The sequence below is a fragment of the Schistocerca cancellata genome, chromosome 10 (assembly GCF_023864275.1).
Source record: "Schistocerca cancellata isolate TAMUIC-IGC-003103 chromosome 10, iqSchCanc2.1, whole genome shotgun sequence".
Classification (NCBI taxonomy): domain Eukaryota; kingdom Metazoa; phylum Arthropoda; class Insecta; order Orthoptera; family Acrididae; genus Schistocerca; species Schistocerca cancellata.
Genome location: NC_064635.1, coordinates 50,289,037 through 50,310,436, shown reverse-complemented (window position 1 = coordinate 50,310,436; position 21,400 = coordinate 50,289,037). Strand labels below are relative to the sequence as shown.

At 44.0% G+C, this 21,400-nt stretch overlaps 1 protein-coding gene across 1 annotated transcript in view; it reads right to left on the bottom strand.

The window, feature by feature from the left end:
• LOC126106550 (uncharacterized) overlaps positions 1-21,400 on the bottom strand; it is a 94,677-nt gene that overhangs the window by 37,546 nt on the left and 35,731 nt on the right. The window contains exons 3-5 of the mRNA XM_049912889.1: positions 19,239-19,411; positions 10,088-10,215; positions 1,696-1,871 (exon numbers count right to left, since the gene is read on the bottom strand). Of these exons, the coding sequence (XP_049768846.1) occupies positions 1,696-1,871; positions 10,088-10,215; positions 19,239-19,411 (477 nt within the window). The remainder of the gene's footprint in view (positions 1-1,695; positions 1,872-10,087; positions 10,216-19,238; positions 19,412-21,400) is intronic.

The window sequence follows — 21,400 nt, the reverse complement described above, 5'->3', positions numbered from 1 at the left end:
CCTCTGGATTTTTACTTGTGGGGAATCGTAAAAGACATTGTTTATAAATACGTTCCAACTACAGATGAAGATATGCGAGAGAGAATTGTCAGAGCATGTGCTTTGGTATGTCCCGATGTGATAAGGAATACCACTCAATCCATGATAAGGAGATTGCAGCACGGCATTGATACCAATGGTCATCACGTCGAACACCTTGTGTAAATGGACGATCATGCCCCCTTTGTGACCTTCGTTGACTTTCAAGAACCTTACTGTTACACATCACTGGATTCGTCTCGATAGCCGCTGTCAGAAAATAAGTAGCAGACTATGGCATCCCATTAAAAAAAAAACAGCGGATTTTCATACCTCCATAGCAGCCGCACCTAGCAACAAAAAACTAATGTCATAGTATGGCCCCCGTTGTCCCATGCAACATTTGTCCGACAAAGTTTCCAGCTCGTATCATACTTTCGGAGTTATTCTTGGTGCCAACAGTTAGTGACTCACTGTATAGTCTGAACTGATTTTAAATGTATACAGAGTGGTCCAGAAAAATGTAGACACTCGTCGATAGTCAGTATTAACAAAACAAAATGACATTCCGTTACAATTCTTGCACGAGTGTAGTGTTATTTTACGTGTTTAAAATGACCCCCATTAGCAGCCAAGCAACGTCGATTCCTCTCTACTGTTGACCTAACTACGACTGCCAGTGTAGCCAGAGGTTTGCCCAAGATATCATTGTTTAGATGAATTATAAAAACATAGGTAGTACACGAAAGCTACAGTACTCCCTCTAGTAAAAGTAGTAACACCATTCATTATAATAGTTTGCTCTGCTCATCTGTTGCGTATCATGTGACCCATTTGAAGACAAAATACAATATCAAAAATTGAAGACCAAACGGAATCCCGTAATGACCAGTTGCTGTAACCATCTCCTTCAATATCGTCCATTACTAACGTTTGTTTGCTCTATCCTGAATTAAATAATCTCAGCAGTTTGTGTAACAGTTAAGCAAAAATTGATTCAAGAGTCATAATGAGTATGATAAAATAGTTTAGATAGTTTGACAAAATAGTTTAGATAAGTAGTTTAGACATGAAGAGAATAGAAGCATTCGAAATATGGCGCTAAGGAAGAATGCTGAAGATCAGATGGGTAGATCACGTAATTAATGAGGAGGTACTGAATAGAATTGTGGCACAACTTGACTGGAAGGGATCGGTTGGTAGGACACGTTCTGAGTCATCAATGGATCTCCTATTTAGTACTGCAGGGAAGCGCGGAGGGTAAAATTCATAGAGGGAGACCAAGAGATGAATACACTAAGCAGATTCAAAGGGATATAGGTTGCATTAGTTATTCGGATATGAAGAAGCTTGCACAGGATTGAGTATCTTGGAGAGGTGCATCAAACCAGTCTCTGGACTCAAGACCACACCACAAAAAAAAAAAAAAAAAAAAAAAAAACTGGCTCTGTGCACTATGAGACTTAGACTGAGGTAATCAGTCCCCTATAACTTAGAACTACTTAAACCTAACTAACCTAAGGACATCACACACAACCATGCCCGAGGCAGTATTCGAACCTGCGACCGTAGCGGTCGCACGGTTCCAGACTGTAGCGCCTAGAACCGCTCGGCCACCCCGGCCGTCACAACACAACATTGAGTCTAACATAGGTTGCAATGTACACTAGTTTATACCTTACTATATACTTCCCAGCCGACTCCTTGTCTTCTTCCACCTTGTAATTCGCTGTCTGCTCGCTGACGTATTGCATATCCTGTACCCAACCCCTTAATTTCGTGTGTAGCATGTCCCTCATATGCTCCGCGTGATTAATCCAGGTACTGAGTAGCTCATCATTCGGGTGCGTATCCTGAGAAACACAGAGAAAAATTCGGATTACTGGCATAATATTCGCAACCAGCAGCCAGTCTTAACTTACACTTATAGGTAGCGCTATCACGTAACATTGAAATTGTGGCCGGCATATGGACTAACAGTTTTCTACAGCCATTGCAACATGAATCCAAAATAAGTGTCTAGTGATGTCTTATTAAATACAGACAATTTTCAACCTATAACAACAAATAAGAGAGTTCCAATTATTTCTAGGTAGCAACAGTATGTGAAGATTACACGATCTAGATTTTATTTTTCCTTATTGCTGTGTTTTCTTTTTCTTTGTTTTCCACTTTACTTTCTTTATAAATCGAAAAAGTTATTTCAGGATGAGTACTGTAAATTTATTTTTTCCTACAGCTATCTTCCTGTTTGCCTCTTGTCATCACCATCACAAATCGTTGTGCTGATTGCTGAGCATCGTGACCCGACTACCGAAACGTCTCCACCCTGGCCAGTAACCAGCTTCTCTCAGAACCTTCTGGGGAGGCAGACCAGAGATGTCCTTGATTTGATCTCTGCACCTGGTCGTTGCTCCTCCCTCCGGTCTTGTGCCCTAGACCTTTCATGATTATTTTCTCGAGACTTTCTCCATCTCTTCTCACAATTTGGCCATACAACTGGAGAATTTTTTGTTGACAAAAGAAAAAGGTGCCTGGAAATACTGAGTTGGTCTATGATGTACTCCTTCGTTCTTCTTTCGGTCTGTTTTACGTGCAGCATCGTGCGCCAACACCAAAGCCCAAACGCTTCGATGCGCTGTTAGTCTCTCGCTTTAAGAGTGCGTGTCTCGACACTAGGAGTGTTGATTTTTTCAAAAATATCGGAAAGCCGATATATTGATATTAAAAACATATCGTTACAGGCCACCAACTTATCGAAAAATGTGTCGATATATCGACGGAAAACGTGGATACGTACGGGCCTATAAATATATCGGGTGCGTATTGTAAAAATACTGCCGGTTTTAGATCTATATATTTAAGTATTGATTTATAATTTGATACTCTCTACATCAACAAGCTAGCTACCAGCTTACCACCCTTATAGCGAGAATTAAAAAGAAAACGATGCACGTTCACGCTTGGTGATAACCACTTTGCTAACTGTATGTAAGAGGCACAATAAAAGGTGACCGATGGCTCCGTCGTTGGGTTTCGTCGCATATCGGATTTGCCCAGAACACTCCTTGTCGACTTCCCTGTTTTCTCCCATTTCTGCAAACGCCAGCGCCCTGGCAGCCGTAGTGTCAAATTTGCGTGACGAAGTTAAACGTTGCAGTTTCTGTTGGTAGCGCCGAGAGCCGATTACGTCAGCATACCCCTCCCCCCCCCCCCCCCCACACACACACGTCTCCGCCCAATCGCGTCATTTACATTGTGGTCATCTATTTCAAATTGTTTTTAATAATGCCGATGTGAAGAAATAGCACACAGCTGGTGTGCTACCTCTCAACATCGGAAATCTTGTTGCTTAATTGTCCCAACCATCACCCAGTGCATTCGGACTTCCTCTTTGTGCCTCCTATACTTCGGTGAAGAGAGTCAAAGAGAAATACTGCACGTGATGGGAGCTCGAAAAGTAGTAAGACTCCTTCACACAGTGAAAGTAAAATTATGTTTTACTACAATTTGGAAACAACAGCTTCATACTGTACTGGCCATTAAAATTGCTACACCACGAAGATGACGTGCTACGCACGCGAAATTTAACCAACAGGAAGAAGGTGCTGTGATATGCAAATTATTAGCTTTTCAGACCATTCGCACAAGGTTGGCAGCGGTGGCGACACCTACAACCGATTTCTCATACACAAACAGCAGATGACCGGCGTTGCTGGTGAAACGTTGTTGTGATGCCTCGTGTAAGGAGGAGAAATGCGTACCATCACGTTTCCGACTGTGATAAAGGTCGGATTGTAGACAATCGCGATTGCGGTTTATCCTATCGCGACATTGCTGCTCGCGTTGGTCGAGATCCAATATGGAATTGGTAGGTTCAGGAGGGTAATACGGAACGACGTGCTGCATCCCATCGGCCTAGTATCACTAACAGACGAGATGACAGGCATCTTATCCGCATGGCTGTAACGGATCGTGCAGCCACGTCTCGACCCCTCAGTCAACAGATGGGGACGTTTGCAAGACAACAACCATCTGCACGAACAGTTCGACGACGTTTTCAGCAGCATAGACTATCAGCTTGGAGACCATGGCTGCGGTTCCCTTGACGCTGTATCACAGACAGGAGCGCCTGTGATGGTGTACTCAGCGACGAACCTGGGTGCACGAATGGTAAAACGTCATTTTTTCGGATGAATCCAGGTTCTGTTTACAGCATCACGATGGTCGCATCCGTGTTTGGCGACATTGCGGTGAACGCACATTGGAAGCGTGTATTCGTCATCGCCATACTGGCGTATCACCCGGCGTGATGGTATGGAGTTCCATTGGTTACACGTCTCTGTGACCTCTTGTTCGTATTGACGGCACTTTGAACAGTGGGCGTTACATTTCAGATAATGTTACGACCTGTGGCTCTACCCTTCACTCGATCCCTGCAAAACCCTACATTTCAGCAGGATAATGCACGACCGCAAGTTGCAGGTCCTGTACGAGTCTTTTTGGATACAGAAAATGTTCGACTGCTGCCCTGGCCAGCACTTTCTCCTGATGTCTCACCAATTTAAAACGTCTGGTCAATGTTGGCCGAGCAACTGGCTCGTCACAATACGCCAGTCACTACTCTTGATGAACTGTGGTATCGTGTTGAAGCTGCATGGGCAGCTGTACCTGTACACGCCATCCAAGCTCTGTTCGACTCAATGCCCAGGCGTATCAAGGCCGTTATTACGGCCAGAGGTGGTTGTCCTGGGTACTGATTTCTCAGTATCTATGCACCCAAACTGCGTGAAAATGTAATCACATGTCGTTTTTAGTATCATATATTTGTCCAATGAATACCCGTTTATCATCTGCATTTCTTCTTGGTGTAGCCATTTTAATGGTCAGTAGTGTATAGATAAAAATATCACCACTCCATATTGTCATAGCGATATCGTGCAGCTGGGAAAGATATGTCACCGATATATATCGAAACATATTGGGAGGTATATCGATATTTGGGCTTATCAATATTCTGCCAACAACCCTACTCGCAACCATAAAACTGAAGGGAAAACACGAGTCTTCCAACAAGTCGCAAGTTTGAGATATTCGTTATTGTTCTTTGCTGCGAAATCACGGTGATTTCCTTCATAGTCACTCGCTCTAGCGTGATCCGTCTTCTTATCTCATCTTCACACCTTGCCGTGTCACAGATGTTTGACACAAGATAGATGAAAGACTTCCAGTTCCTTTAATCGACCTGTGAGCTGGGCCTATACTCCTCGTTCAATTATTATGAATTTCGTCTTGTTGAGATTGAGGTCTAACCCATATGATAGACTAATGTCCTTTACTGTTGTTAACGGCTCAGGAACTTCATTTTCGGTGCTATGTACAGGTACGGTTGTAACACCGGAAATGCATATCCTCTTATTTCCATCTATTGTACTATTATTTTTTTCCTTGTTTTGTTATCTCAAGATATGACATTTCTGTCTCTTTATATATTGTAATTGTTTTACTGTTTGTATATATATAGTTATGCATTTATGTCGATGTATAATTGGTTTGTTTCGTAAATATTATTTGTATTTTTACGCTGGGTCTTGCCTAGGGAAGACTGCTATCGAACGATTACGTCGATAGGTCGTGTGAAGAATCAAAGTGTGTAGGATCTTTGGTAGTGTTAACTCGGCCGCGTGGAGCGCGGGCTGGGCAGAGAGAGTCTGGCTGGAGTAGCGAGTGGAGCAGGTGTGTTGTGTGACGCTCCCGCGAGTTGCCGCGCTTTCGGGGTTTGGCAGCATGTAATTGCGATCGACTTGCGATGATAGTTTCTGACATGGTGTCGCGGACGGGAAACATTAACTAGCGCACATCAAGAGCCCGTTTCGTCTGGTGACCGGGTCGAGAAGAAGGCGCGCCAACATCCAGCTTCTGCAACAGCGACGGCCGACAATGAGTGACTGTCGCCACCTCCTCGACCGACGGCTTCAAACCTTCAATCAACCGACGAGGAAGACTGGACGCTCGTAAAGTTTTGGAACTGTATGGCAGACCTCAGCTTTTCAAACTGTACCATTTTCGTAACTATAATTACAGCAACTTAGCATGAACCTTTGTTGCTCATTGTCCCAATTGCATTGCCAAGCAGGGTCCCTTCCTTTTCCGGAATGAACCCGAGTGTCGCTGAAATTCAAACGCCAGCATTAAAGTAATATAGCTAATTCTATTTCACTGCTTTAATTTCAAAGTATTCATGGCTGGCTACAATATTCAGATTACACAAGCACAAATTAAGAGTGCGAGTTTTGTTACCATATTTTAGCTTACCTGTGACTGCAGCTCAGCTTGGTACGTACTAAATTTTACTATTGTTAATTGTTCAGAATCATTTAATTCAAGTTCAAAGTTAAATCTCTTCTTTCTAAATTGCGTAGATTCAAGGAGCTTTTGAAATGATTGTTGAGGTAGTCCAAGACTAACCGTATTTTACTGAATTTCGATGTGCTTCAGAAAGAAAGCTCACTACTAACTTCAGTCACTAAATTAACTTTCGATTTTCCGGTTTTATTAATTCTTTTGCTAAATTAAGTCAGGGTGTAGCGAAATTTATTATTTCTGACAAACTTTCAGTTTTCACACTACACGTGTCAACCTTCAGTTGCCACGCTTCTAGTGCTAATTATATGTGTAATAACCTTTCTTTTTCAGTTACTATAGTAATTGTCCTTAGGACTGGCGACCGTGATTTCCCCCAACTCTCAAATACCTAATTACCGCTAGTTAATTGTTAACGTAACGGCTGCACATTTACTTTCTTTATTAACTTTACCCCTTTTCAAAATTAATTTCCACCAGTTTCATTAGCACATTTCCTTTCATTTAGATGCAACCCTTTCCTCCCTCTTTACCGACAGGTTAACTTCGGTGACGATTGCTTTTCCAAAACTCCCATTAGGTACACGCGGTTTCATTTTTCACTGTCATTAAGGTCGGTAAGTGAGAAGGAGGTTACACGGTGTCCACAGAAAATCGGAGTTTGTTAAATATTCTACCAGCAATTGAGATGGCCAGCCATCAACATCATTATTAATAAAAATTTCTGTATAAATATTGTACAGTTGGGGGCATAGAACTCAACCCTCTCTGACTCTTTTTGATACGCTGAAGAAATCAGATGTACCAGCACTTGTCTTCGAATCTGCGAGGTGATTACTGTGTGAACTTCTGATCAGTACTGTCAAGTGCGGTGAGACACCAAACTCTGAAGTACCTGTCACAACTTTTCCCAGACAATGCAGTCAAAGACTTTCCTATCGTCACGGAAGCAGACAAGACAAGAACACAAAGGTCTCGCAATTCCTTGTCGTACGTTGAGAAACTGTTCACGAGTTCCTTTTCCTTGAATATAACCTGTTTGTTCTGCGGATAAGCGAGGCTGGATACATGGTTTCAAACATTGGGTCGAGATGTAGTCGTCGTGAATGTAATTCCTATTTTCATTTTTTTCTGGTGCTGTGTACTCGCACGTTTATTAACACGTTATTTAAAAATTTTCCCTTGAACAGAATAATGTGAGGTTGCAATTTTGTGTCACAATATAAATCGATGTATTCGTAAAGTTTTGAAAGTGTAATTTTAAGCCAGATATGTTGAGCTTTAGAAACATACCAATAGATCGGCAGAGAAAAAACATCAACAAAGAGTCTGCACTGAGAACGAGAGTGTGTTTGTCGTGCCACGGGAATGAGGGTGTACTGCGTGCCGTGGTCGGTGAGAAACAATTGTTTCCCTCAGTATTACGTGCACCGCGGAAGAGCAACTAATTAACATATGGTTCGCGTTGCTTCTTACATGGGAAGCTCCCCATCGCATCCCCCTCAGATTTAGTGGTAAGGGAGCCCAGTGTACAGACTGTCAAAAGCTGAACATAGCTCAAGCACGGGAACAGGAAGAAGGTGTACTGTACAGTGAAATAAAAAGCAAAACAGAAAGTGTGAACGGTCCAAGCTCGAGAAGTAGTGAGGTAGCGGGCGAGTTGTGGCGCCCTCGAGTGCCAAAGATGGCGGACTTTGTGAAACCTTAATGGCAGACATTTCACAGTTCGTACAGAAATTAATAGTAGCCAGATGAACTATTATTTCTCAAAAGGAAACATGTAGATTACCATCACTTGAGCTAAGATTCTGATTTTGTAATCAGTTTTTCAATATCTTTGTTTAAAGTTTAGTATCTGACGCTCAATTATACAAGTAACACCCAGCAACAAATTTCCAAAGTATAAAAGCTTCATCCGATTTTCTCGATCGCCATGTCTTTACAAAGCTATTAGTGTAAACCTAAATTGGTACGAATTACAGGCATGTAACGTAAATAGTACATGAGTTATTGGAGGTCAAAGTGGCTGATAACTATCGATGGCGTCAGACCATAAGTACTCCACAGTTACACGAAAAAATGGTTGCAGCGCGCTTATAAATATATTTATTCATCTATGTCTTTGTTAATATCCGACATATGCTATTCATAAAGAAACTGGTGAATTATTTACTGTGTTTTAGAAAGAACAGAGACATTGGGCTTCGGGCCTACCATTTGCTTCTTCTTTTTTTTTATATGTGTGTGTGGTCTTCAGTCCAGAGCCTGGTTTGATGCAGCACTCGATGCTACTTTATCCTGTCCAAATTTCTTCATCTCCCAGTTACTATTGCACCCTACATCCTTCTGAATCTGTTTAGTGTATTCATCTCTTGGCCTCCCTCTAAGATTTTTACCCTCCCCACACTGCCCTCCAACACTAAATTGGTGATCCCTTGATGCCTCAGAAGCTGCCCTACCAACCGATCCCTTCTACTAGTCAAGTTGTGCCACAAATTTCTCTTCTCACCAATTCTATTCAATACCTCGTCGTCAATTATGGGATCTACCCATCTAATCTTCAGCATTCTTCTGTAGCACCACATTTCGAAAGCTTCTCTTCTCTTCTTGTCCGAACTATCTATCGTCCACGTTTCACTTCCATACAAGGCTACACTCCATACAAATACTTTCAGAAAAGACTTCCTGACACTTAAATCTATACTCGATGTTAAAAAATTTCTCTTCTTCAGAAACGCTTTCCGTGCCATTGCCAGTCTACATTTTATATCCTCTCTACTTCGACCGTCATCAGTTATTTTGCTCCACAAATAGCAAAACTCATTTACTACATTAAGCGTCTCATTTTCTAATCTAATTCCCGTAGCACCACCCGATTTAATTCGACTACATTCCATTATCCTCGTTTTGCTTTTGTTGATGTTCATCTTATATCCTCCTTTCAAGACACTCTCCATTCCGTTCAGCTGCTCCTGCGAGTCCTTTGCTGTGTCTGACAGAATTACAATGTCTTCGGCGAACCTCAAAGTTTTTATTTCTTTTCCATGGATTTTAATTCCTACTCTGAGTTTTTCTTTTCTTTCCTTTTCTGCTTGCTCAATAAACAGATTGAATAACATCGGGGAGATGCTACAACCCTGGCCCACTCCCTTCCCAACCCTTGCTTCCCTTTCATGCCCCTCGATCCTTTTAACTGCCATCTGATTTCTGTACAAATTGTAAATAGCCTTTCGCTCCCTGTATTTTACCCCTGCCACGTTCACAATTTGAAAGAGAGTATTCCAGTCAACATTGTCAAAAGCCTTCTCTAAGTCTACAAATGCTAGAAACGTAGGTTTGCCTTTGCTTAATCTATTTTCTAAGATACGTCGTAGGGTCAGTATAGCCTCACGTGTTCCAACATTTCTATGGAATCCAAACTGATCTTCCCCGAGGTCGGCTTCTACCAGTTTTTCCGTTCGCCTGTAATAAATTCGTGTTAGGATTTTACATTCTCTCTCTCTAACAACGCTACAAGTATCGTAGACGTACGGGAGAGTCAGAACTCTTACAGATGATTAACGTCACAATCGGACAGGCAAAGATAACGACAGTGAGAATCAGACATAGGAAGCAGACTCTCAGAACTGACCACTTACGCGGCTGTGTGTGTCATTTTCTCACCCATCTTACGTGTAACAAACTGAGTAAGGGAAACGTCACTTACCATGATGTCGAATGCAAACGGAACCAAAGCTGCTGATATATGCCTCACACCATGTGAGAGCAACTGGGAAACATTCCGTGAGTAGCTGGAGACGTGTTCCAGGTAGACGGGCACCTCGGCCTCCAGTTCTGGACAAGACAGACGACATTCTAATGAACTACACAACTGACCAGATTTCTGTCAGAAACACAGCTTTCATTTCCTGGCTTCACCTGTTAATATGCTACATGTAGGCAAAACTGCAGTGGTACTTGTCAGCAAAGCAAAATACAGGAAATATACACCAAATTTATTAAAAAAAACTTAGAATACTATAGCTCCATATTTAGCAATTACATACAACCACTCGCTCACAGGAAGATCCGTACCTAAAGACTGAAAAATTTCTCAAGTCACACCAATACCCAAAAAGGGATTTATGAGTAATCGGCTGAATTACAGGCCCATATCACTAATATCGATTTGCAGTATGGTTTTGGAACGTACACTGTATTCGAACATTATGAAGTACCTCGAAGAAAACGATTTATTGACACATAGAATGGATTCAGAAAATATCGTTCTTGTGAAACACAACTAGCTCTTTATACCCATTAAGTAATGAGTGCTATCGACAGGGGATGTCAGGCTGATTCCATATTTTTAGATTTCCAGAAGGCTTTCGATACCGTTCCTCACAAGCGTCTTCTAACCAAACTGCGTGCCTACGGAGTATCGCCTTCGTTGTGCGACTGGATTCGTGATTTCCTGTCAGGAAGGTCACAGTTCGTAGTTCTAGAAGGAAAGTCATCGAGAAAAACAGAAGAGATATCCGGCGTTCCAAAAGGAAGTGTTATAGGCCCTCTATTGTCCCTGATCTAGATCAACGATATAGGAGACAATCTGAGTAGCCGTCTTAGATTGTTTGCAGGTGATGCTGTCATTTACCGTCTTGTAAAGTCATCAGAAGACCAAAACGAATTGCAAAATTATGTAGATAAGAAATCTACATGGTGCGAAAAGTGGCAATTGAACCTGAAGTTATCCACATGAGTGCTAAAAGAAATCAGCTAAATTTCGATTACGCGATGTCACACAATTCTGAGGGCTGTAAATTCGACTAAGTACTTAGGGGTTACAATTACAAATAAAATAAATTGGAACGATCACATAGATAATGTTATGGATAGAAAAAACCAAAGACTGCGATTCTTTGGCAGAACACTTAGAAGGTGCTACGGGTGTACTAAAGAGACTGCTTACACCACGCTTGTCCGCCCTATTCTGGAGTATTGCTGTGCAGTGTGGGATCCGCATCAGGTGGGACTGACGGATGACATCGAAAAAGTACAAAGAAGGGCAGTATTATCGCGAAATAGGGTAGATAGTGCAACAGACATGATTGGAGTGCAATAATTAAAACAAAGGTGTTTTTCGTTGCGATCGGGATCTTCTCATAAAATTTCAATCACCAGTTTTCTCCTCCGGTTGCGAAAACATTCTGTTGCCACCCACCTACATAGAGAGAAATGATTAACATGATAAAATAAGAGAAATCAGGGCTCGCACAGAAAAACTGTAGCGCTAGTTTTTCCCGCGTGCCGTTGGAGAGTGGAACGGTAGAGAGAAAGTTTGAAGGTGGTTCACTCAACCCTCTTCCAGGCACTTTATTGTGAGTAGCAGAGTAATCACGCAGGTGTAGTTGTAGATGTCCACATTGTAACGTTCCTTAAAAAGTGATATAATAGACTTGACGATTAAGTTGAATGAATGTCTGATCTGTGGAATGACTACTGAACTCGAATTGTCGTGTGGCGTGTTGTAAGTGCAAGTAGTGTTCTTAGTCTGTGTAATTGTTAGCAAAACTTGACACGAATCGGTTGGGTATTGCAACTCTCAATACCAATAAAGAAACAGTCACTGCAAAATACATTCATCCCCTTTACCACTGAATGCTAAAGCCTTGTTAAAAAACCAATAAGTTTGGTCTCTGTACACGTAACAATTAAATTAAATGGTCTTACGTCTAAAGCAGCAATGGTGGAACGCGTATATTCTGGTCTCTCATAAAAAAATACAAATATACTAACTACAGGCTCAGCAGTGTGCAATGCTGGCCATAATACTTGAAATGCACATGAAATTCATTTGGCTGATAAACTAGAACATTTAAGAAATTCCATATTCTTTGAAAGATACATGACCTGGACCGGGAGGCGTTGCTGATAATGATGCGTTACTAGCACTCACTGCATACAGCAAAATTATGTTGCAAATTAAGTTTGTCTCTTCAAAAACATCTGACAATTGAAGTCACATTACTCACAATTGATTCACAAACAATGAGATTTAAACAGCAAGTATTATCTAGCTTCATTAATCCAACGTAAATGCAAATCATCAAATTACACATAGCAGAAAACACACACAGACACACACACACAGACGCACACGCACACACACAAAGATGAAATGCAAACAAAATTCAAATTTGGCGCCGAACTCTCTGGTGAACAAATGAACAGTGACTGCACTGGGACACACAACAAACCACAATCACACTGTGTTTTGCTGAAGTGAAGAGTGTTTTACTACGTCATTTGTGGAAAATACTTGTTATAGTTGCATGTGCATCACAACACCTCAGCATGATGCGGAGAATGGAAGTGCTTGGCACACGAAAACGTAAGTAAAAACTAATATAGGCGCGGAAACATTGCGACAAACTGAATTACGTTCTAGAAGATAGGTTAACTTCCAGCAGAAAACTTTCTCATCAACATCGTTTGGTTGCAGATGGCAAGCTACCTCTAGTAATTAACACACAATTGATCCAGAAAATTCATGCACACCAAACGTAAAGGTATTTACAAAAAGGAACGATATGTTGTCTGAACTAAAGATGCACATAATTTTATAATCATTTAACAAAAATGCTCACATTGCAGATTAAATAAAAACGAAAAGCCACTGATGATGGCACAGTGGTGCAGCAACGTGTTTGGATACTGAGAAGAAACGGTGTTTTGCATAACTGACGGACCTCACATCCAAGAATTAAAGACGAGATTCAATCTTTAGGAAAAGTGGAATGTATACTGCTTCATGTTACTTTTTTTGTGACAATGTATATGAAGACCAATCAGAAAAGGATAGAACTGCTAGACTGACTTAACACGAAAACATATGGAGACTGAAAAAAGAGAGATTCCAACTTTGGTGAACAGGCTCTGAATGAATATCGTTCTGGTGATATTGGAAGTTGTAGCATCACTGCCACAGATACTACTGCAACGCCGCGCCAACGCAAGGTCGGCAGCCCCTCGTCTGCCGAGCACAGCGCACTCTGGCGGGCTGTGCAGCTCGGCGGACCTGGAGTGTGCCTCGTGCACTTCTCAGCTGGACTTCAACCTAGGCAGACGCACTTTCATAACCGGCCCTCAGCCAGTTCTGTAATGTTTGCATTGATTCTCTGAGGAGGGCCTATCAGGCTTAGTCCCTGAGAACATGTTGTGTTAGTTCATGGTATTCCATGTTATATGACAGATCATAGCCGCAGCTGCAGTCCTACAAACTACTTAAGATTTCATTGTACTACGTGTTTCCTGAATAGTAATCCTTCTCTCTAACAGTGTGCCGAACCGCATAGTACTGCAACCTGGACTCCTTCAGCTCCTATCAACTCGGCCTCCTATTTATTTGCATTTAGTAACGAGCTGAAAACACCCGCGCGTTTTGTGCCTCTAAACAGTGAGACAATAAAAGTGATCTCCTCTATAGAACGAGTAAAGGTATAAAACTACCGTTACTTGAAATATGTCTGTCAAAAAAACCACTCACAGGATCCTTAACGATACATTACAGTTCCTCTACTCAAACTTGCTAACGTAGCAGTGACCAGTTAATACTGTCCTCACCATAAGATATAGGGGGGGGGGGGGGGGCAGTCGGACGGCCGTACTGTCCAGAATCGGTATGCGAGTCAGAAAAAATCGCCGTGAGGAATGAGGCTGTCATTCCACCGACGCCACTTGAGCTGGCGTAACTTGTGCGCTACGACATTCGCGATATGGCGACGTGCGCTGTCATGAAGCAGTAGAATTCCCTGTCGAAGTTTCCCAGGCCGTTTCGCCTTAACCGCACACATTCTTTATTCTCCAATGGATGCCTGCCGGTATTCGTCCTTCGGCATCCAAGAGAAGAATAACAGCACGTTGGTACTGCTCGGACACAGTTGGTAATAACGTCTCCATAGTACACGCACGGAGGGAAGACGCGAATGCCATACTTATCCCTTGCCTACATGTCGTTGCTTATATATCTGCATAGGAGTCTCGCTACGTTGCGTACACGCTGCAGCAACGCCGTCGCCCATATCGGAATGCGTGCGGGAAGCATGCGCTACCTGATATATTACAAAACGTCGCACATAAAAACGAGATCCTTCCGGTGCTTATACCTCGGGTTCTATTGCTGACAGAAATGTAGGGTCAAGTGTTTTGGATAGTCCTTGGGCTGGGAACCATTTCTATACCCCACAGAAGGCTCTTCTTAGTGTCGCTATCCAACAGTATGGGGCCAAAGTATCAATGTTACAAATTTCCTCCTGCTTAGGCAATCGGAGCGACTCAGTTGAGTCTTTTTGCATTTGATGCCTACGGTGAGTCTTAAGTGCCTTTTGGAAACACAATTAGTTCATGGGCGTTCCCTTAGGAACCACCCCCCATCCCCCCAAATAAACCTTTTCCTATCCCATTCCTTCGTACCAAAACTGAGCCGCGGATTCCAAGTAAATGGCTGAAATTCTTGCGATGTATTCCTAAGATCCCGATCTCCGAAAATTTTACTGATTTCTTTATCCTTTTACGAGATACTGAGGTTCATAGTTACCTCTCGTGTACGTGTCAAATATGTACTTAAAATCCGGTTAGAGGTGAAAATGTAGATTATAAAGTGACGAACCACAGAGAAATAAGCTGTAAAGTATCCATAGAACAGAAAAAAGACGTAAAATATCTTGGACTAACATTTGATTCCACCGTGATGACAAGCTATTACAGAACCAATAATGAAAGAAAGAAAACGATTAGGACTTTTAAAATTGATAAAAAAAATGTTATGGAGCAACAGCCCCACATCTACTTTATGTCTACCGCAGTTTTATAATACCAACCCTGGAACATGCTGCACCAATATGGATGATATGAAACGTTCAAGCCGGCCGCTGTGACCGAGCGGTTCTAGGCGCTTCAGTCTGGAACCGCGCTGCTGCAGCTGTCGCAGGTTCGAATGCTGCCTCGGGCATGTCCTTAGGTTAGTTAGGTTTAAGTAGTTCTAAGTTCTAGGGGACTGATGATCTCAGATGTTAAGTCCCATAGTGCTTGGAGCCCTTTTTTTTTCAAACGTTCACACACCAAAAATATTTAACATAATGATACGAACAGCGATAGATACTAGTCCAAGAGCCAATAGAAGATATCTACACCATGTAGCATATGTACAGCTACTAGAGCAGAGACTGATATAAGTGACAGCAAAATACGGAGAATCTAGATTAACAACAGAATCAAAAACAACGCACTCGTTAAAACAACCACGGATGCAGCTTAATTTTCCAAAACATAAATATTCGTTCCCACCAAGTGCTACTGAACAACTATGACAGAACCCAGCAAGTACAAGTTATGCCGCAGGAATTACTGGATCAAAATTTGCAAGAGGATTAATATAAATTAGTTTAACATACAAATGACCCTACTGAAGTTTTTAGGGAGGTTTTTTCCTCAGTATGGACCCAAATTCCACCTCACAGCCAAAAGAAGGGGAACTAAAATTAATATAAGGTAAAAAGCTCAAACCCTAACAAAAATAAAGAACGTAACCGCAGTATAAGAAAGGAATTACCCTTGGTTCAAACGAATTCATCGCCTGTTCGATAATGGGTCCGCCATTCCCTTCAAGAATATACACTACTGACCATTAAAATTGCTACACCACAAAGATGACGTGCTACAGACGCGAAATTTAACCGACAGCAAGAAGATGCTGTGATATGCAAATGATTAGCTACTCAGAGTATTCACACAAGTTTGGCGCCGGTGGCGACACTTACAACGTACTGATATGAGGAAAGTTTCCAACCGATTTCTCATACACAAACAGCAGTTGACCGGCAGTGGCCGAGCAACTGGCTCGTCACAATACGCCAGTCACTACTCTTGATGAACTGTGGTATCGTGTTGAAGCTGCATGGGCAGCTGTACCTGTCTGTACACGCCATCCAAGCTCTGTTTGACTCAATGCCCAGGCGTATCAAGGCCGTTATTACGGCCAGAGGTGGTTGTTCTGGGTACTGACTTCTCAGGATCTATGCACCCAAATTGCGGGAAAATGTAATCACATGTCAGTTCTTGTATAATATATTTGTCCAATGAATACCCGTTTATCATCTGCATTTTTTCTTGGTATAGCAATTTTAATGGCCAGTAGTGTATCAGTGACACCGGACGAGGAATGACTGCTAGTTAGAAACACGCTTGTGCATGTACTATCAGTGAGCCTGCTGCTGTGTGTAGAATGGGGAAGGTGCCCGACCTATTTCAGTTTGACCGAGGCCACATGGTGAGGTGCAGGAGTCTCTGTAGGAGCATTTCGGAAATTGCATGACTTGTTGGTTTTTCGAGGAGTTCTGTGGGGAGTGTCTTCAATACGTGTCGAAACCAAGGTGAAACCACGTCCAGACGTCGTCGGGTGGGCTGCCGCCCCTCATTACCGATGTCGGATGTCGTAGGTTGGGCGGACTGGTGAAACAGAACAGTCGGCGAACTGTGACGGAACTAACATCAGACTTTCATGCTGGGCAGAGTACAGTGCAGCGACCACTTCTATCGATGGCCGTCCGCAGACGGCGACCCATGCATGTGCCAATGTAAACAACACAACGTAGACAACTACGACTGAAATGGGCTCGTGACCATCGGCACTGTTCGTTAGCACAGTGGCAGAGCTTAGCATGGGCTGATGAACCCCGATACCCCCTTCAAATGGTTCAAGGAGCACTATGCGACTTAACTTCTAAGGTCATCAGTCACCTAGAACTTAGAACTAATTAAACCTAACTAACCTAAGGACATCACACACATCCATGCTCGAGGCAGGATTCGAACCTGCGACCGTAGCGGTCGCTCGGTTCCAGATTGTAGCGCCTAGAACCGCACGGCCACTCCGGCCGGCATACCTCCTTCATCATGTCGACAGGAGGGCGCGAATTCGTCGTATTCCAGGGGAACAGCTCCCTGACACCTGTACTGCTGGGCAGAGACAAGTTGGTGGCCATTCCATTATGCACTCGGGAACATTGACATGGGCATCCATGATGGCCAAGAAGTATCGTAAACTGGTCCAATACTGTACTGTCTGCCATAGGGTTCCCCTATATGGCAGGCAGCACCGCATAACAGCCGCGCTATGAGGGAAACAAACCAACAGCCAAACAGGCGAAGACATCAGGAAACACGTCGAAGATTCCAGTCGATTAATAGGAACCTTTCCTTGGAGAGGTCGCCGCGACATATCCGGCCACGGATTTCTAAACTGGGTTTCTATTGGCTCCAGCTCACTATATAGGCCCGGCCGGTCGAAGGCAGACCAGTCTTCGTCCGCTGCTAATGGAGTCTCCGCAACAGCGGAGTCTCCGAGAAGATATCACCGAAGCCGCTGTACTGCACCGCCGATCGATGTACCAACCGACCGAGAGGAACCACATCTACGGCTAGATCGACGGACGCCTACATCTATAGTACAGCCAGCTATTGTATTGTAGAAGAAGTTACGTTCAATAAACTGTTGGAAAATACAACAAATACCATGTACACCCCTTCATGACGCCAGTGACATTTTTCAACAAGACAATGTGCCATGTCACGAGACGAAGAGTGTGATGGAGTGGTATGAGGAATACAGTGGCGAGTTATAATTGATGTGCTGTCCCCCAGCTCGCCAGATCTCAACACAATGGAACACATCTGGGATATGACTGAATGTGGCGTCAGATTTCATCGCGCCCCCCCCCCCTTCCATTTTCCCGAAAATTACGGGAATTAGGTGACTTGTGTGTGCAGATGAACCCTACCAAGCCATCATTGCTTCCATGTCACGACGCGTTGCGGCTTTTATCCGTGCTAATGTGGACACACTGGCTATTAAGTATATGGTCATAATGCTCTGCCTGATCAGTGTACTTGCGTACAGTTACACATAGTTTTTTATATTATGTATGGATACCATTGTATGTATTGTATTGTAGGTTAACCGGGGACCTAGAAGCGACGGAGAGGCTCCGTCCCCGCCACAGCCGCAGTGATCCACAGCCCCACGACGACTACCACAGTCCACTTCACCCCTCCGCCGCCCCACACCGAACCCAGAGTTATTGTGCGATTAGGCCCCCGGTGGAACCCCAGGGAACGTCTCACACCAGACGAGTGTAACCCCTATGTTTCCGTGGTAGAGTAATGGTGGTGTACGCGTACATGGAGAACTTGTTTGCGCAGCAATCGCCGACATAGCGTAACTGAGGCGGAATAAGGGGAACCAGCCCGCATTCGCCGAGGCAGATGGAAAACCGCCTAAAAACTGTCCACAGACTGGCCGGTTCACCGGACTTCAACACAAATCCTCCGGGCGGATTCGTGCCGGGACCAGGCGCTCCTTCCCGCTCGGAAAGTCGTGCGTTATACCGCACGGCCAACCAGGCGGGCCATGAATACCATATTAGATGAAATTTTCGCACATTGCGAATTTCTAACTCGTCATCTTCCACGAAGGCTCCGCGATTCGGTTGATACCTCGAAAGGTTCGCCACTGAAATTCACCGAGAAAACCAGCATTCCCAAAGAACTTACTTACAAGTAAAGACTCACCTGTTTTGCTGATGAATTCTCCTCGGGTTTTCAGCCGAGTGGTGGCGTCGTCTTGTGGCAACGTTTCAATGAGTTTCGTACCCATCACCTTCTGGCGAAGTGTGCCAACTCCCTCCCATCTTCGCCAGAAGATGATGGGTACGAAACTCATTGAAACGTTGCGACAAGAAGACGCCACCACTCGGCTGATAACCCGAGCATAATTCATCACTGGAATACGCCGAGAAAGACTTCAATCGCATGTATCTCACCTGTTTTGTTCATGTACCGCTCGAGAAAATTCCATTTTTGGCGCCCGGCGCATTTTCTGCGTAGGTATATGGCTTTTGTGATGTGCCGAAGGGTGCGCAGTAATTTGGAGAGGACAGGACGCCTCTGATCGTCCGAGGTCAGCGTTGCCACGTTCCAATCCGTGATGTTAGACCTTTAAAAACAAAACGCAATCAGCTGGTGTAACAAATGAAATCCTGAAATTTGATTGTAAGAGGGGATGTGATACGTGGGGAGGCGCCGGCGCCAGTTGCTTTCTCCGTTCGATTCACCCGGATCGATTGTTTCCCTCTGGCGTTGCTTATCTTTGCCTCGTTGGCCGGTGGTGGTGCTGGTGGGGTGGCGGGCAGACTGGGTTTTGCCTTCGGAACGGCCGGTACGTGTCGCTGCTCAGAGAGTGAAACTAGTCCAGAATGAGATTTTCACTCTGCAGCGGAGTGTGCGCTGATATGAAACTTCCTGGCAGATTAAAACTGTGTGCCCGACCGAGACTCGAACTCGGGACCTTTGCCTTTCGCGGGCAAGTGCTCTACCACCTGAGCTACCGAAGCACGACTCACGTCCGGTACTCACAGCTTTACTTCTGCCAGTACCTCGTCTCCTACCTTCCAAACTTTACAGAAGCTCTCCTGCGAAACTTGCAGAACTAGCACTCCTGAAAGAAAGGATATTGCGGAGACATGGCTTAGCCACAGCCTGGGGGATGTTTCCAGAATGAGATTTTCACTCTGCAGCGGAGTGTGCGCTGATATGAAACTTCCTGGCAGATTAAAACTGTGTGCCCGACCGAGACTCGAACTCGGGACCTTTGCCTTTCGCGGGCAAGTGCTCTACCAACTGAGCTACCGAAGCACGACTCACGTCCGGTACTCACAGCTTTACTTCTGCCAGTACCTCGTCTCCTACCTTCCAAACTTTACAGAAGCTCTCCTGCGAAACTTGCAGAACTAGCACTCCTGAAAGAAAGGATATTGCGGAGACATGGCTTAGCCACAGCCTGGGGGATGTTTCCAGAATGAGATTTTCACTCTGCAGCGGAGTGTGCGCTGATATGAAACTTCCTGGCAGATTAAAACTGTGTGCCCGACCGAGACTCGAACTCGGGACCTTTGCCTTTCGCGGGCAAGTGCTCTACCAACTGAGCTACCGAAGCACGACTCACGTCCGGAGACGAGGTACTGGCAGAAGTAAAGCTGTGAGTACCGGACGTGAGTCGTGCTTCGGTAGCTCAGTTGGTAGAGCACTTGCCCGCGAAAGGCAAAGGTCCCGAGTTCGAGTCTCGGTCGGGCACACAGTTTTAATCTGCCAGGAAGTTTCAGTGAAACTAGTGTTTGCGTGGAGTTAGCTGGATTTGACCGGCGTATGTGGCTCGGAATGCGGATGCGGGCCTGTTATTGCAAGTTCTTGAGGCGTGACTGGGTCATGCTCTTCTACATAGGACAGGACGCTGAGCAATGTGTTATTCATTTTGGCTATTGGGGTTGAATTATGTACCACGCAGCTGTCTATTGAAGAAGTAGACATTCAAGCTTTCTAGTTTTACAGTCGGACTTACCCGTGTTTTCACTAACTTCTTTCTTATGAGTGTCAATATTGTATTGGAACTGCGACGTACTGGTGTAATAATATTATGCTTTGTCTCATCGTTGCCCTTTTAACACTAGCCTGTTTGTGCTGGGGCAGTTTTACATATTTTGAAATTTGAAGTCTACAGATAATGCTCTTAACCATTTTTAATTTGCCTTTGTCTTGATGTGATCTCTTTTTGCAGAATTTTATCTTAATATATTCTGGGGGCTGTTAACATTGTTCTTTTCACTGTGGCTGTGTGTTTGTGCTTTTCTGTTTCAGCACTGCAGCGGCCACCTAGTCCATGTCTAAATCGATGTCCGGAGTACGTCGCCTTGGTCGACCAATACCAGAGGGAACGGGAGGTTCTTTTGGCCGCGGGGAAAATGGCAACCGATACGGCGGCCACTGAGTTCTTCGGGTTGCAGTGAGTGAGGATCTTGCATTCAGTTAAGTTTCCTCTGCATTGGTACGCCAAGGCGCCTGTTCCGTTTGCTATACTCCTTATATACACTACTGGCCATTAAAATTGCTACACCACGAAGATGAAGTGCTACAGACGCGAAATTTAACC